The 18,653-nt window shown below is 35.2% G+C and overlaps 1 protein-coding gene across 2 annotated transcripts in view; it reads left to right on the forward strand.

Annotated features, from left to right (window-relative positions):
• The window catches only part of GKAP1 (G kinase anchoring protein 1), a 94,819-nt gene that overhangs the window by 12,267 nt on the left and 63,899 nt on the right, over window positions 1-18,653 (forward strand). For both annotated transcript variants that reach the window (XM_043927194.1, XM_043927195.1), the window contains exons 3-6: window positions 611-860; window positions 4,724-4,867; window positions 13,644-13,721; window positions 17,502-17,625. In XM_043927194.1, coding sequence (XP_043783129.1) covers window positions 651-860; window positions 4,724-4,867; window positions 13,644-13,721; window positions 17,502-17,625 — 556 coding nt within the window. In that variant the 5' untranslated portion in view covers window positions 611-650. The remainder of the gene's footprint in view (window positions 1-610; window positions 861-4,723; window positions 4,868-13,643; window positions 13,722-17,501; window positions 17,626-18,653) is intronic.

Consider the following 18,653-nt stretch of genomic DNA (forward strand, 5'->3'; position numbering starts at 1 on the left):
TTTTTTAATTTTATTAATAAACTGTATTGATTTAGGATGTTTTCCATAAATATATGTCTATATTATGGCAGACTTAGGATGTTCTTCATAGATATATGGTGGCATATTTATTTATTTATTTATTTTTGATAGGTAAGAAGTGATTTTTTAGACTAGGACCTTTGTGAGGTTGACAAGTGGGCGGGTGAGAAATGTCACACCCTTCAAAATTACTGGGCTTCTGTTTTATGTGTGTGTTAGTTGTTCAGTTGTGTCCTACTCTTTGGGATCCCATGGAGTGTAGCTATGGTGGCGTATTTAAAAGAAAGAGGAAAGTCACTAATTTTTGGAAACTGAATGGAAAAATAATTATATTGGTGGTAGACTTGTAATAATTGTGAAATCTCAGTATATAATTTTTTGTTTTATATTATGCAATTTTATGTTGTTTACTTAAGTTTAAAAAGTATGTTATTGCCAGTAGGACTGTGGGTATGAATCCAAATGTTACTAAATCCAGTGTCAGGAGAAGTGTGTGTGTATTTCTGTTTGTTCTGAAATATAAAACAGTAAAATCTAGAAACAGATTTTACTTTGTTTACTTATCTGCCTCCTTTCTCCCTTCCCACAGGAATTCTTGACAGAAGTATTTTGAAAGAGAAATCTTTACAATGGCCTCAGCAGTACTTAGTTCTGTTCCCACTACTGCCTCTCGTTTTGCCTTGTTGCAAGTGGATAGTGGCAGTGGTTCTGATTCTGAGCCTGGAAAAGGCAAAGGTCGAAATACTGGAAAGTCTCAAACAAATAAATCAACTACAAATGAGAAAAAAAGAGAGAAAAGAAGAAAAAAGAAGGAACAGCAGCAGAGTGAAGCAAATGAGGTAGCGATTATATTTCATGTCTGCTTTCTCAGTAGATTGTAAGCATGAAGAGGACAGTTACTATCTTGTTGATCCATGTATCCACAGTTCCTGGTCCATAGGTACTTGGTAATTATGACTATAATATATATAAATATATGAATTTGTGTGTATTTGAAGTCTAATGTAATGAACATATGGAATGCCTTTCTTTTCCTTGTCTCTGGAAGCTTATGTGCTTCTTCCAAAAAGTTCCTGAAAAACACAGGCAGTCTTAAAACGAAACAAAGATCATTTGTGAATATAAAATAAAAAAATATAGAAAAAGAAACAGATCAATTGTGAATATAAAATAAAAATATTTATTCTCTAGTGACTATAACTAGAGATATAACAAATTAATATTTTGGTATGTGTTTTCTGTACACATATATGTTTTTTGAATATATAGACATGTGCACACACATATGTCTACATTCATATTTAACTTAAATGAAAATTAGATTATATAATAGACTTTTATAACTGGTTTTTTAAAAATTAGCATGAGCAGTTTTCCATGTGAGTAAATAAAAATCAACATTATTTTAAATGACTCCACATTATTTAAAAGTATGTGGCTTTGTCATAGTTTACTTAATCAGACTATTGAGATAAACATTTAGGTTTCCCATTTTTTTAATTATTATAGATAATAATCCTATGACTAGCCTTGAAATGCATACATTTTTATGCATTTGTTTGTCATCTGTTTCTTAAGGGTAGTAAGTACATGGCAGATCCCTCTCACCTAAATACTCCTCAGTTCAGTTCAGTCACTCAGTCTTGTCCGACTCTTCGCTACCCCATGAATCGCAGCATGCCAGTCCTCCCTGTCCATCACCAACTCCCAGAGTTTGCTCAAACTCATGTCCATCAAGTCGGTGATGCCATCCAGCCATCTTATCCTCTGTCGTCCCCTTCTCCTCCTGCCACCAATTCCTCCCAGCATCAGGGTCTTTTCCAATGAGTCAACTCTTTGCATCAGGTGGCCAAAGTATTGGAGTTTCAGCTTCAGCATCAGTCCTTCCAATGAACACCCAGGGCTGATCTCCTTTAGGATGGACGGGTTGGATCTCCTTGCAGTCCAAGGGACTCTCAAGAGTCTTCTCCAACACCACAGTTCAAAAGCATCAATTCTTCGGTGCTCAGCTTTCTTCACAGTCCAACTCTCACGTCCATACATGACCACTGGAAAAACCATAGCCTTGACTAGACGGACCTTCGTTGGCAAAGTAATGTCTCTGCTTTTTAATATGCTATCTAGGTTGGTCATAACTTTCCTTCCAAGGAGTAAGCGTCTTTTAATTTCATGGCTGCAGTCACCATCTGCAGTGATTTTGGAGCCCAAAAAAGTAAAGTCTGACACTGCTTCCACTGTTTCCCCATCTATTTCCCATGAAGTGATGGGACCAGATGCCATGATCTTAGTTTTCTGAATGTTGAGCTTTAAGCCAACTTTTTCACTCTTCTCTTTCACTTTCATCAAGAGGCTTTTTAGTTCCTCTTCACTTTCTGCCGTAAGGATGGTGTTATCTGCATATCTGAGGTTATTGATATTTCTCCCGGCAATCTTGATTCCAGCTTGTGCTTCATCCAGCCCATCATTTCTCATGATCTACTCTGCATAGAAGTTAAATAAGCAGGGTGACAATATACAGCCTTGACATACTCCTTTTCCTATTTGGAACCAGTCTGTTGGTAAATACTCCTAGCTTGAGTTATATGACCAACATGTAATGTGCCCGTTTATTTTTAAAAGAAATACTGAAAAACATCTCTAGGCTGTGTTTGTCTTTTAATAGAGCAGTAGGTATATAAGGACCTTTCTCTATCACTGAGTAAGAGAAGTAGTAAAAGTGTTTTTTTCTCCCTATATTCATTTTATAATACCCCAAGACTGCGGAAAAGCCTTTTCAATTTGTTAATTTCCATCACCATTGTTTTCTGAGTATCTCTTTAAAATTTTGCCACACAGGGTCACTTTTTTAAAAGACATTTTTCTCACTATATAACCTTTCTGAAGTCCAGTCTTACAGAACTTTTGATTGCCTACCATTTCTTTTTGGAATTAAAGATGATTTGGGGTAACAGAAAATAAGGTAATAGTGGGGTTTACATTTGCATTACTGAGAATGAGCCTGAGGATCCTCCCTTCCCACTTGCGCGGGTATAGTTCTGTCAGTCTATTTTCTGTAATAAATAAGCACTGAACCTGCCATGGCTTCATGTCTAGCAGCATCTCCTCTTCTGGCTTTCCCACAGCAGAAACCACTTACTTAAAGCAGTGTTTGTATCTCATCACTCCCTCCTGCACAATGGTCTGTTGATTATCAGTTAAATTGTTGATCCTTGATTTAAAGCTTCTTTATTGTTTTTTTAGGACTTCTGTAACAAAATACCGCAAGCTGGGTGACTTAAAACAACAGAAATGTATTCTCTTAACAGTTCTAGAGGCTGGAAGTTCTAACCATGGTGTTAATAGGACCAGGCTCTTTCTGAGTAGAATCCTTCTTTTCCTCTCCTTCCTAGCTTCTTATGGTAGCTGTCAGTCCTCAGTGTTCCTTGGCTTCATATATCTTTGTCTATACCTTTCATTCACTAGGGCCCAGCCTAGTTCAGTTTAACCTTAACTTGATTATAGTTGCAAAGATCCTCTTTCTAAATGAGGTTATATTCACAGACAGCAAGAGTTAGGCCTACAGCATATTTTTGAGGGATACAGTTTAATCCATAAGAGCCTCTCAGTGCCTTTCTCCGTTTCAACCTCTGTGTCTCAGGTTGTTCTTCCTGTGAGGAGTGGCTTGGCCAGTTCAGTTTTAATTCATTATGTTACTTTGTGGGCTAGGCCCTGTATTTTTTAATAAACTTATCCATTGCTTTTATTGGAAAAATCTCTAAAGCTATTAGATTACAAGTTTTGTTTTTTTCCCTTTTAGAGATACAGAGGAAACTGCTACAGTCTTTACAATATAAGAGGAACAAAATTAGCATCTGTTCTCACTGGAACTTTTTACCTTGCTAACATTGTTAGGGTAGACGCTAATGTCTGCTGCATTAGAAACTCATTATTCTACATTAAATGTAAACAGCAGACATCTATAATGAGATAATCATGGGGCATGAATGTTTGAACTGCTCTGTCTCTTGTCATCATATTTTAAAGTTCCTCAAACTTACTAATGCCTGTAGAGCAATCTGTATCACCTAAGACAGACTGCTTTGATTTGTCCTCTTTCCCCACTGGACTGTTGTAACCATTTAAAGTATTTTCCTAACCATATATTACTAGTTGTAGGCTCTGTATTTTTCAGGACTAGCAAAGTAGTTGCTAGAGTTCCTTAAGCTATCTGCTCCCACTATTTAAACTTTTAAATTTATAAGCCATTAAAATTTAATCTTATTGAACCTTATTCTTTTGGATTTTAAAAGCACACTTGTTAAATCCATGGCTGATTCATGTCAATGTATGACAAAAACCACTACAGTATTGTAAACTAACTAGCCTCCAACTAATAAAAATAAATGAAAAAAAATAAAATAAAAAGCACACTTGTTATCCTGTTCTCTATTCCTATAAACCCTTTAGTAAACCAGGATCATTAAATGGTATAATAGAGTATAATCCATTTTTACGTATTAATCATTTCATCTAGAAATCCACCAAAACTTTCTTAAATGCTGGTGAAATTCTACAAAGATTACAAAAGTTCACATAGTGACTTTGTGAGTTAGCATAATGAGTATTTAGAAGTATAAAAATATTGATTTCTTAACTTCCAAAAAATCATTAGTATCCCAGTATTGGTAAACTGAATTTAATTTTTTTTTTGTTTTTTCCATAGCTCAGGAATCTTGCTTTTAAGAAAATTCCACAGAAATCCTCCCATGCCATTTGTAATGCACAACATGAGCTTTCATTATCAAACCCAGTACAGAAGGATTCACGAGAAGAAAATTGGCAAGAGTGGAGACAAAGAGATGAGCAGGTACAGCTAAGTAAATTAAGTTGTTTTGCTTTAGTTTTCAGTGAATTTTTGCATTTTTTAGATAGCATTGCATCCAACCATGATGCTACTGTTCTGAGGAGCATTTTATATTGGATTAACTCACATGTGTATGCTACTTTTAATAAGAGGTTCTGGTTTTTATCTAACTAGGAAAGCAGATAGACACATTTATTATTTTTGTTTGTTAGTTTCAAACAGTTATTTTCTGAGTTTTTACTTCATCTGCCTTTTTACAAATGAGGTAGAGATAGGGAAGGTAGAAAAGCAGGATTAAATTATTTAAAGTAAAGAAAATCATATTTGTAAGAACAATACTAACTAGAAATACTCAGTGACAGTTTTGTTTAAAGAAGAAAGACTTTGCGGGAAAACTTTTCCTTTTCAGTCTTGTTGTAAAATAGTTTGTGACATTTGTTTTTTTAAACCTATTTATGCAATGTTTTCTTCTTTTATGCCTCTATTAAATAAATGTCATTAATAACCAAATCAAAGAGATAATAAAACCAATCAGCTTCTTTTTGTGTTTGTGGTATTCAGGAAAATAACAAACTAAATTTGGAATGTACTCTAGGAGATGCTGTATGTATGAAAAATGAATAGTTATTTTCTTATCTGTTAAACTGTCATTTGATCTATTGGAAATATTATTTTAGCAGATGTTTGGCTTAATGGAGTGGCTATACCTATTGTGCTTGAGTTTCAGTTTTAAAAGAATTTAACTGTACTAAACCATGCTCTTAACATAAGCTATGTTAATTATAACATTTTCTATAGAAATTTGTAATGCCTCAGGCTCATCATTACAAGCATTTGTTATTACACTAGAGCTGTGCAAAAAGGATATTTCCAGGTACTGGTAAACTGGATAAATTGTCTTATTTTAGGGGGATTATTTGACTCTTTTTTTCCTTTTACAGCATTCATTATGACAGATTTTATTCTGGTTTACAAGTATTATTAATGATACACTTATTTAGACAGTAATAGAATTTTCCAGTGTCCTCACCAGAGAGAATTCCTCCCAGTGGCCCAAGGGACACTTGAAAATTAATAAAGGAAAACTGCTCAATTCTGCATTAAAATAAATTCCATGTAATATGGGAACTTAAGAACAGATATTTATTGCCTTTGTTCCTGCCCCCATTGATTATCGCCAAAATGACCAGGTAATTAGGAGGAAGAAATAGTTAACTTGGCCCTAACCCTATATAAAAATGTCATCCAAGGCTGAGGAACTTTGAGGAATTTCTACTAGATATACTATTGATGGGTCACTTAGGAAAACCTGTTACCTTATTTGGAAGTCTGACTTGTAGGAAAATAATCAAGGTCCTGGGAAGTAGCGTAGTTCCTGGGATAATTACACTGATAAGTAAAGAAGAGATAAGGCAAGCTCTGGAACTGATAGACAGTATACCACTTGAAATCTATATTACCGTGTGGAATAATAGATTTTAAAAGGGACCAGACTGACTATAGTAGGCAAAAGGCATGCAGTTGTGGTGGGTATTCTTCACACAGGGCAACAGCACTGTAAGAAACTCCACCTATGTCTTTACAACAAATGGTTTTGGGGAAACTGGATATCCACTGCGAAAAGAATGACATTCAAACTGAGCCGATTGAAAAGCTGGATATAGAAATCTTGTCTGTTATATGACTATTTTAAATACAGAAGAGTAATACCAAGACAAAGTTTCCTACTCCTAAATCGTCAAAGTGATAACATAAATTTACATCAACTAAGCCTCAACATAAAATCTGATAGCTGCATTAAACAGTAACAAGATAGACAGTAAAGAAGCATCCATTACATATACTTAGGAGCAAGCACTGGATCTTAGTTAATCTCATGTCAACGGAAGAAAAGTTTCTGCCACATAAAAGGAGAACGTTGTACTTAATGTCCAAAATGAAAGTGTACTTTGAAAAAGATTTGTTACGGGAACAGAAATTTTAGACAGCACCTATTTTTTGTTTTAATAAAAACCAAGGAGCTAGAACATTTTATAAAAGTCGAGGTGGCAGTTAACATTATATGGAATACAGTCCATAGAGCCTCCCAGTCTGTCATGACTGAAGTGACTTAGCATACACAGTACTGATTCCAGTGTTACCTTTTTAAAATTTTACATCATAGCCCCAAAATAATAGAAAAATCTCTTCTAATGGATGTTGAATGAAAAATAGATCAGATTCTGTGTATTTCTTTCTCCTGTTGTATTGATTCAGACCCCACATATCACTGGTTTTGTCCAACTCTGAAGTGGAATGTCTCCTAGCATGTGCATAGTTAATTGTTTTCTCACATTGTATCCTCTAGTCCACGTGATAAAGGCATTTTGCCAATAGCTTGTTCTGTTTTTTGTTTGTGAAAGTGATGTTTCTCATTAACCTTGTGGCTGGTATAATAAGTCTCTTGGTGATAATTTGACTTGCACTTGATTTCACTATAAAGAGTGCTCTTTGTGTTTTTTTTTTAACTTTTTCTTTAGCAACAAAATTCATCACTTTTGTTCTCCAAAGCATTACTTGGTACTTGTTTTGGAAAAACTCATACAGGTCACTGCACTTTAAAGTGAAACAAAAACTATGTCTTTAGGTCTGACCATATTTCATAGCAGAAAACTAGGAATAAATAGACTGATGATTCAGTAAATTGAAATTTCAAGTAGTTGGTGTCTTTGTTGTCGTTCAGTCGCTAAGCCGTGTCTGACTCTTTGCAGCCCCATGAACTTCAACATGCCAGGCTTCCCTGTCCTTCAGTGTCTCCCAGAGTTTGCACAAACTCATGTTCATTGAGTTGGTGATACCATCCAACCATCTCATCCTCTGTTGCCGTCTTCTCCTTCTTCTGTCAGCCTTTCTCAGCATCAGGGTCTTTTCCAGTGAGTTAGCCCCTCGCATCAGTGGCCAAAGTATTGGAGCTTCAGCTTCAGCATCTGTCCTTCCAGTGAATATTCAGAGTTGATTTCCTTTAGGATTGACTGGTTTGATCTCTGTGCTGTCCAAGGGACTCTCAAGAGTCTTCTCCAGCACCACAGTTCAAAAGCATCAATTCTTTGGTGCTCAGCCTTCTTTATGATCCAACTCTCACATCCATACATGACTACTAAAAAAACCATAGCTTTGACTATACGGACCTTTGTTGACAAAGTGATGTCTCTGCTTTTTAATATGCTGTCTAGGTTGGTTATACCATTTCTTCCAAGGAGCAAATGTCTTTTCGTTTCGTGGCTGCAGTCACCATCCACAGTGATTGTGGCACTGAAGAAAATAAAATCTGTCACTGTTTCCATGTTTTCTCTGTTTGCCTTGAAGTGATGGGACTGGATGCCATGGTCTTAGTTTTTTGAATGTTGAGTTTCAAGCCAGCTTTTTCACTCTCCTCTTTCACCTTCATCAAGAGGCTCTTAATTTTGGTATTTTAATTTTCTATTATTTTCCTTTTTAGCTGCTTATATGATATCACTTTTGTCCTGACACACAAATTTACATTCTGTATTCGCTGTATTAGAGTCCTGTTCATTTTTTAAATTAATGCTATTTTTATAAGTTGTATTATTTACTACTTTCATTGCTACTTTTAATCCTTCCATGAATCAGTGAACTATTTTTATTACTTTGATATATAATTAAAGCATTTAACTTAGTAAATGTCAACAGCACTCAAAAGATATGAAGGTGTGTTAGCTGACTTGAATGGAACATGATCATTAGTATGAACACATTTGTAGAATATTGACAGCTTTTAAAATGTTAGTTCAATAAGATTATTTAAAGTTTTCTGGGAAATGATTCTGCTGTCTACACTTTGAAAATCATTGAGTTAAAGGAGCAGAGGGCATTGCTGCTACTGTGGCTAAACACTTGGTTGCAGGTGTTAAATGGTATCAGAATTATGTCCTGTGTTCTGCAATAACCCTGTTCCCATGGTGCCTACGAGAACTGGAAATTAACTCTTCCTTTGGGATTGTTTTGCTTGGATTTAAAGTGGGTAAAATATTTATGGTACTTTGATTTGCAAATTTTTTTAAATGTAGTCCTAAAATATTTACTGCCCTCATTTTTCATCAGTTTTTCATACTCTTTAACTGATCATAAACCCTTGAGGCCATAGATTTATTTAAATACAAAAAAAATGTTTTACTACTGGATGGGGATAGGAGACATGAAGGAAGCTAAGAGGAAGGGAGTCTGAAGTACTCCGTCTTGGACACATGTAAGTATCTTCTCCAATCCTGTAGGCATTTTAGGGTCATTTCCTCTTTTTCTTCCTTTCCTCCTCTTCCCATCGGTACAAAGAAAATGATGAGCAGCTCTCAATTTGCAAACTTACATATAAGGTACTTTTTAAGAATCATGGTTTTATTTGCATTTTCTTATCCAGTACCTGTCTTTCAGGCCCAAACTTTTTCCCCTCTCAGTTCTACCTCTACATGTACTGATAATTAATTACATTGAAAACTACATTTATAGAAGTCTTATGATTAATTCTCTAATTTAGACAACTTTAGGAAATTTGGAATCATGTTTTCTTTCTTTTTCCTGATATTGTAGCTTTGTGCTACCTTTCTCTCTGTTATATGGAATCAGAAGTCTTATTTTTGATTCATCCTTCTTTCATTCTTCATATTTAATCAGTGTTCTAAAACTTGGTCATTCTTTGCTGAGAAATAGTGTTCTTTGTTTCCCGCATTGCTGTGGTCAGGTCCAGCTTTCTGTATGCTGGGACTGCAGTAGTTTAGCCAGATCCGTTGATTCTAAGTTCTCATTCTCCTAATATGCCAGTGTATGTCTTTAAAATCACTTTATCTTACCCTCTTTCATCTATCCTGAATCCCTAGTTTTTAGGGAGTTTCTGGAACCCAATTTTACCTACCTAAGCAGTCTAATTTTCTACTATTCTCCAGCATAGAGAAGTGGAATTCTAATTTACTTTGTGCATCTCTTGTGCAAGGTAGACACTGTACTAGATACTTTACATATTAAATTTTTAAAAGTACCCTGCAAGGTAGATATTTCAGTTATCTTTTTATGTATAAAGAAACTTGAGATTCACAGAAGTACATAACTTGCTGCGTGTCACAGCTAGCATGGGTGGAAGAGAAATTTAAATCATCCACCTGTGTGATCTCCCAAAGCCTGTGTTTTTTCGCATTCCTCTTGTATTTCATAGAATTCATCTTTTATCATGTATCCCATAATGTGTCTGTTCTTAATATCATACTTTTGTTCATATGACTCTTTCCTCCTAAAATACTTCCATTCCTTTTCTACCTATCCAAATGATATCTATCCTTTAAGGACCAACTTAATAGTTTCTTTTGTGTATGCTTCTTTGTTCTTGTTTACCTTTTTTCCGTCAACTTTTGTAGCACTTTTAATATCTTATTCTGTTTTCTGTGTGTCATGTGTGTAAGTTTTCTGTTCCCAACTGGGATAGAAATGCTTTGAGGGCAAAAGCCAAATTTATGCTGCTTCTTTAAGGCCTACAGGCAAAGCACATAGAAGGTTCTCTATGAATCCTTATAAACTGATTGATCATATAGTGACATTTTATAGAAGTTTTCATAAAGCTAAACTGAAATTTAAATCATTTTATCCTAATTGTATTTCCTTGTATACAAGCTTTTGTTAATAATTAGAAGGTAAATGTAAGCTCTAAACTGCTATATTTAGAATCAAATGTTGGGGAGAGCCATATTTTTTACTTTAAGAAGTTCCATTTCATTCATTTTTATCATGCTCTTAGAATCAGCTACCTATATACTTAAGTTATATGAGATAATATGAAAAAGAATAATGACATCTTGCAAGACTCCCAACTTCATCACCTCTTCTCTTGCCCAGGGATTTATTTTTGGAATATTAGTCAGAATATGTGACAAATTGGAAATAATCCTAAATGCCTTTTCTGTAAATTTTAAATGTCATTAATATGGATTAATAGCATGGTGGTAAATTGAAACAACTTTGCTCACAATAAATTTAAGTAGTTTTGTTACTTTTTCTATGGGGTTACTTTTGCTATGCTCCATATTGAAATATTTTGTCCTGTTTGCTTTGTGTTTTGGTGGAAAGGTTGATATAAATTTCTTTTTTGTGTGTGATATTAACATGAATCCATGTCGTTAACATGGAAGTAAGATTGCCGGGAGAAATAGCAACAACTTCAGATATGCAGATGATACCACTCTAATGGCAGAAAGTGAAGAGGAACTAAAGAGCCTCTTGATGAAGGTGAAAGAGGAGAGTGAAAAATCTGGCTTGAAACTCAGCATTCAAAAAACTAAGATCATAGCATCCAGTCCCATCACTTCATGACAAATAGAAGGGAAAAAATGGAAACAGTGACAGGTTTTATTTTCTTGAGTTCCAAAATCACTGCGGACGGTGACTGCAGCCATGAAATGAAACAACACTTGCTCTGTGGAAGAAAAGCTATGACAAACCTAGACAGCGTATTAAAAAGCAGAGACATCACTTTGCCAACAAAGGTCTGCATAGTCAAAGCTATGGTTTTTCCAATAGTCACGTTAAGAGTGTGAGAGTTGGATCATAAAGAAGGCTGAGTGCCTAAGATTTGATGCTTTCTAACTGTAGTGCTGTAGAAGACTCTTGAGAGTCCCTTGGACAGCACAGGGATCAAACCAGTCAATCTTAAAGGTAATCAACCCTGAATATTCACTGAAGGACTGATACTGAAGCTGATGAAACTCCAGTAGTTTGGCCACTGATGTGAAGAGCCAACTGCATTGGAAAAGACCCTAATGCTGGGAAAGACTGAAGGCAGGAGAAGAGGGCAACTGAATGAGATAGTTGGATGGCATCACCGACTTAATGAATATGAGTTTGAACAAACTCTGGGAGATAGTGAAGAACAGGGAAGCCTGGCATGCTGCTATTCATGGGTTGGACACGGCTTAGTGACTGGACAACTACAACGACAACATGAATCCAATTTCTTTTTACCTTTAAAAGGTATTGTTCTTTACAATACCTTTTAAAGGTATTGTATTGTTCTTTAAATACACATTTATATAATAAAGTATAAAAAATTAACCTTTGAGAAAGATTACTTTTTTCTGATTATTATCATTTAGATTGAAGTAATTCTTCAGTTCTTTTCAGTTACTCCTTACCTTAGAAAAAGTATGTACAATTCACTTGGGAATTAACGAGAATTTCTGTATGCCCTTATTTATGATTATAATTGTAATTGTATTTTTCTCTGAGTTAGATCAATTATTTGTGATAAACGTAGTTTTCCCCCTCTTTTTGTTATCTTAGTATAGGGTTAGATGAGATGCTTTCAAAGGGATGACATTGATTAGAAATAAATGATTTATCAGTTCCTAATGTCCAGTGTTAACATTTTTCTAATTTTCAAGGTATTCCTTTGAAACAGATTACTCCTTTTAGGAACTGATTTCTGTTTTAGTTCAGTTTTTTAAAATCATTAAACAGCAGAAACAAATCTGAGTAATTTTGGCAAAAAATAATTTGGTAAATGATACTAATTAACAGGTTTGAATTAAAAACTAAACAATGAGACCTTGGGAAAGATGAAAACTAAGAAATTCTGGGTGCTTTTAGGCATGAACTAGTAGAGCTGGTATACTCACTTTTAGAGGCTATGATCAGCTGATTGAACCCTTCTTACTTTGTGTTTGTTCTCAAAATTTAATTCCCAAGAGAACAAAAAAATAGCTCGGTCCTTTGCTCCCATCCTGTTGGTGGTTGCAATGGCAGCTGAGATGTTTGTGTGGTTATGCTAGCAAGTGGTATAAAGAATCAGGTGGTGACTGTCTTGCCAGAATCCTAGGACACTGGATTGAAGTGTTGTTATTCAGAGGAATAAAGGAAGGTATTGTGGGCAGATTAAAAGCAATGCCCCCTGAAGTTATATTTTTATTATATGGTATGCATAAGTTGACACATACATGTAAACAAATCCAGGATAGTTTACTCTTATCCTATTGCAACTATCCTATATTTAGCTGCAGACATACCTTACCCCCAAAGGTAGACAACCCAAAGTCTCCTTCAGCTATGGTACCAATTCTGTTGGACAGTTAGGAAAAGTAAGTCTTAGAGACTAATTTGATTGGAGGTGGCAGAAGCTGGATTGTCAGAGCTTAAGGTGAGACTGAGTGGTGAGAGAGAGGAACCAAAAGAGACAGATCGCAAAGAATCATTTTACTATAGTAGTATTAGATGACTTTAAAGGTAGACCAGTCATACAAAAGGAATAAAAAGAAAACAGTAAAAAGATGCACTGTAATTTTTCTGTAACATCAGGCATATTCCAAAACAATTGGTCACCTTATTTAAAAGTTCTGTACCTGCAAATTAGTCTATATTAACGATATGGTATGTTTTATAATGCTTATTGAGTTTTTAGTATTCTTATTTGTTTTTAGTAACGTTATATTTTCTGTGTCCAAAACTAGATACCATCTTTGACATCTGTTATAGTGTCAATTTCTTTGTAAGATTTTTTTATTAGAGTAAAAACATTGTGTTACACAACAGATAATTGACAATGAGGAAGTAAAAATATCAGAATTGTAAGTTTTTGCTTTGGTATCATCTATAAAACATGGAGTTCTCTACTTTGGTATGGATAGATAACTTTGGAGAACCCAGTTTTTTAAAGTATTTGTTTTCTTATTCTGTATATATTATCATGGTTATTTTGCTGGTGTTGTATAATGCTATATGTTTATTGTGAAACTGTTTTTACTTTTAGCTGACATCTGAAATGTTTGAAGCAGATCTTGAGAAGGCATTGTTGCTGAGTAAATTAGAATATGAAGAACACAAAAAGGTATTTACACATTTATTGATTTAGATATTTTAAGACGTCAAAAGTTTGAACCAGCCTTCCCGAATTTTGTATAAAAGTTCTCCTTTAAAGTCTGTCGTAAAAATCCATCCTTGTATCAAAGTATTAACATAAAGTTTTTATGAGATTCTCCTCAAGTTTTGAGAGATACCACAAACACGTGGACTGAGCTTTGTCTGGTGATTTGGAATGTTTAGTTAAGAAATTTCTCCACCCACAATGAAAGGGAGAGAGGAAATGAATAGCAGATGATTTATTTTAACTTATTTTAAATGAACACAGAAAATAGTTAAGATTTAAAAATTTGAGTAACTCTGTGTACGGGGGCATCCATTAAAAGACCCTCTACTGAAGATACACTGTAGTTAATTAAAGTAAATGAGAGGACGTTTCTGATAATTTGACCTTGTGAATTTAGCATTTATCACTAAGCTTTGATATTGGGTTATGTGTTGAAATGCATTATATAGCTTGTAACTGTAGGGATATTTAAGCAAAAAGCAGCGTTTGTTTCTATTTTCTGTATTTAATTGAGCATTTATATTATCTCCATATTGTTTAACATTTTAGTCTTTTGCATACATTGGTAATTTTTTTTTTGGTCTGTAAAATTTATTCAACTTGTGGTTACTCAGTGGTTGGTCATAAATGGCCTTTGGGCTTAAGGGCCTTTAGACTATATCACTGTACACTAACTCCTTCATTCAACATGAAGGGTGTAGAGGAGTGAACATTTACAGTAGATGATTTTGCTATTTATTTGTAGCTCACGGGAAGAGGATGAAAGTTGCCATCAGACTGGACTTGGTACACTGTATGTGTTAGTTTCATTTTCCATGTCCCTATTTGTATTATCTGGAATAATCAAGAATAACTGTAATCCTTACTGTTATTTGTTCATTTAGACACAAAGCTATCAATTACAACTAACTTTACTGTGGTTTAATCATTTAAATGAACTTTCAGATTACACTGGAAAAATCCTCCTGACTTGCTCGGTTTGAAGATAAAATTTATCAAATAGAATATTATCATACAGTGATGGTTTGTTGTAAAATATCTATCTACATTCTAAAGCTAAAAGGATTAGCTATACCTATAGAGGAGGAGTAGAGTAGATGGTATTGGTAAAATATGCTCCCAGCCAGTTTTTTTGCAGCAGTCATAGGCCGGCACCGAAAAGCGCAGGCTTTACTGGACTGTAGTGATTCTCAGGGAACGGCGGTCAGACTCCTTCCCTGTGCAGTGGTGGCGGCTGCCACTTAGTTGCTTCTGCTGCTGCTGCTAAGTCGCTTCAGTTGTGTCCGACCCTGTGCGACCCCATAGATAGCAGCCCACCAGGCTCCCCCGTCCCTGGGATTCTCCAGGCAAGAACAGTGGAGTGGGTTGCCATTTCCTTCTCCAATGCATGAAAGTGAAAAGTGAAAGTGAAGTTGCTCAGTCATGTCCAACTCTTAACAACCCCATGGACTGCAGCCTACCAGGCTCCTCCATCCATGGGATTTTCCAGGAAAGCGTACTGGAGTGGGGTGCCACTGCCTTCTCCAATGCATGGCTAGTTTGATGTAATTACACTGATGTAGATATTAAGTCAGTATTCCAATAAAATAACTAATTATTTTAGCCTAAATATTTTCATAATAGCTAAAGTGTGGGATGGCATTTTCTCTCCTGTCACTCGTTCACCAGATATTTTTTTTGAATAGTCAAAAATTGCTAGGCATGCAGTACAAAGATAGAGACATGGTCCAAGCTATTGAATTTAGTAGAGGGAGTGAAGTGAGAGACACACATATACTTGTAGTGTATAGTATTGAGAGATTTTATGTTTTCATTGCAGTGGGAATTCAGTAAGATAGAATTTTCTGTGCTTTTGTGGGGGTGGATTTTAGGAAAGGATTCTTTTTTTATTTGATAAATCTGAAGTGTTACAGTATGTAAATATAAGATGTATAGTGTGTTAGTTTGATCTGTTTGTATATTGTAGTATGATTGCCAGTGAAGCGATATTTATCATATGATAGTGTTGTAGTATATAGTATTATTGATTTTTATTCATTATACTGTGCATTGGATCTCTGTGGTTTATTTATTACTCATTATAAGTTTGTATACTTAAACACCATTGGTCTCATTTTACCATCCCCTGGTAACTAATTTTACTCTTTTGTAATAGGTTTGACTTAATTTTTTTAAAAAAGATTCCCCATATAAGTGAAATCATTCAGTACTTCTCTTTCTCTGTCTAACTTACTTCACTGAGCATAATGTTATCAAGGTCTATCCATGTTGTGACAGGATATCTTAGGAAAAGGTTCTTAAAGAGGAGTCTTACTTGATATATTAAAGGTTCATCAGTAGGCAAGAGAAAGGCATTCTCAAGGAAGGAGAGGAGGGTATGTATCTTGTATGTATACATGTGAGAGTAGCATTTTGAAAAACTATAATTTAGTACTTAGAGTTGCTGGAGATACTGCCACCAGAATAGACTATAAACATTGTGTGCAGACTTAGAAGATTGACTTTTATACATTTGTTGGGAGAGAGCTGTTGAATATTTTTAACTTTTCAGATTTCAGGTTTTCATTTTAGAAACTCACGCTATAACAGTGTAGAAGATGAGTGGTGGGGCTAAAATTAGAGAGTATTGTAATATCAAGTTAAAGAAGGCAAGGGAAATGACAAAATACGAAGTCCATGGGGTTGGAACGAGTCGGACATGACTGAGCGACTGAACTGAACTGAACTTCCCTGTTGGGGATGAATAAAAGAGAATAGATTTAAGAGCTCTTTAGGAGATAAACTCAACAAGACCTAGTGGCTAATTTGCACATAAAATATGAAAGAAGAATAGGCAAGGGTCACTGAGGTTTCTAGCCTAGACAGTGTGTAATGATGGTGACATTAAATAAGGTGCTCACCAGGAGTTCAACATGCTTAGTTTGCAGATATTTACTGAATATTCCTTGTGAGTTGTCTGTACATACACAAGTCATCAGGTAGAACTTTAAATTTTGAGTTTGAGGAACAACGGGTATAAAGGATATGAAGATAGGTTAAGAATGGAATAATGGTGAACAGCAGCTGCATTTTAAAGAATATAGTTGGGAAAAGAGAAACCAGTGAAGGAAAAATAAGCATAGTCAGAAGTGTATTGAGAAAACCAAGAGATGCTTAAAAAAAAAGTCTTTGGATTTAGCTTTGAAAAAGAAAACTGAAAGTGTGAGTTGGTCATTTGTGTCTGACTCTGCCACCCCATGGACTGTAGCCTCTGTCCATAGAATTCTCCAGGCAGGAATAGTGGAGTGGATTGCCATTCCCTTCTCCAGGGAATCTTCCCGACCCAGAGATCAAACCTGAGTCTCCTGCATTGCAGGCAGATTCTTTACCGTCTGAGCCACCAGGAGGTTGACTTTAATTTTAGTGTCAGAAACTAGCAGAAGCCAGATTTCAGTTCGTTTGAGAAAGGAAATTGACCCTAGATTATTGTGTTAAGTTTGGTCCTGAAATGAAGAAGAGGATGAGCAACTCAGAGTTATAGATCAAGGTATAGCTTTTAATTTTTATTTTAGTGTTTAATAGGCAAAAGATTAAGTATATCCGTAAACAGGTAACTTTTTATACAGTTTGGCTAGCCTCTGTTTTGATTTTTTTATTTGCCTCTTATCTTTAAAAATATAACTTTAAGAAACATATTGCGTATTGGTGAATTGATTTTACTGGTGTAAACCAAGCTTAATTATTTTTGGTACTTTTTTTTAGGACTATGAAAATGCTGAAAATGCATCGACTCAGTCAAAGGTTGTGAATAAAAAAGACAAAAGAAAGACTCATCAGGGAAAAGACAAACCTCTCACAATATCACTAAAAGAGTTTCAATCTGAAGGTAATATATGTACAAAATTTATTAAGCCAGAGAAACTATTCTGAGTCTTTGTATACTTAAGTTTAAGTACCTTTCTAATTTTTAAAATAAGATTGTTTTATTAATATGTTACTTACAATGTAAAACATGTAAACCTGCTTGGAAATAAACTATTTGGGGGTTAAAGTGATTTAAACACAGTCATTAAAACCTCATAAAATTTCAGTAAGAATTTATCTTTCTGTATTTCTGAATTTGCCCCTTTTCTAAAATTCACTGAAAATAAAAATTGATATTTGTAGTTTTGAGTCATCTTGAAACATATTATTGTCCTTACACATAAAGTAATTTGACTTACACTAAATTAGAAATAGGGGGCTTCCCAGGTGGCACAGTGGAAAAGAATCTGCCGGCCAGTGCAGGAGACATAGGAGACCTGGGTTCGATCCCTGGGTTGGAAAGATCCCCTGGAGAAGGAAATGGCAACCCACTCCTGTATTCTTGCCTGGAGAATCCCATGGACAGAAGAGTCTGGTGAGCTATAGTCCATGGGGTTGCAAAAAAGTTAGACATGACTTAGCAACTAAATAACAACAAGCCATGCTTACACCAGTCAAAACAGTTGCTGACCAGATAAACAGCAAGGTCCAACTGTATTGCAGGGAATTATATTCAAAGGAAAATAAGAGTAGTTGCTGACCAAATGAACAGCTGTTTGTTCATTGATCTTGAATTCAGTTTGACTCGTATGAATTTAAACTTAATACATTGGTCACCTCGTGGACTGTAGCCCACCAGGCTCCTCTGCCCATGGAATTCTGCAGGCAGAGAATACTGGCATGGGTTACCATTCCCTTCTCCAAGGGATCTTCCCAACCTGGGGATCGAACCCAGGTTAGGTCTCCTGCATTGGAGGCAGATTCTTTACCATCTAAGCCATCAGGGAAGCCGTCCATGAGGATTAGTAAGACCATAACAGTAATATAAAAGAAAAAAAAAATTCACTGTTTTTAGAAACAAGCCTGTCTGTACGTTTAGTTCAGTTCAGT

Source organism: Cervus elaphus, chromosome 16 (assembly GCF_910594005.1).
Source record: "Cervus elaphus chromosome 16, mCerEla1.1, whole genome shotgun sequence".
In the NCBI taxonomy this organism is placed as follows: Eukaryota; Metazoa; Chordata; class Mammalia; order Artiodactyla; family Cervidae; genus Cervus; species Cervus elaphus.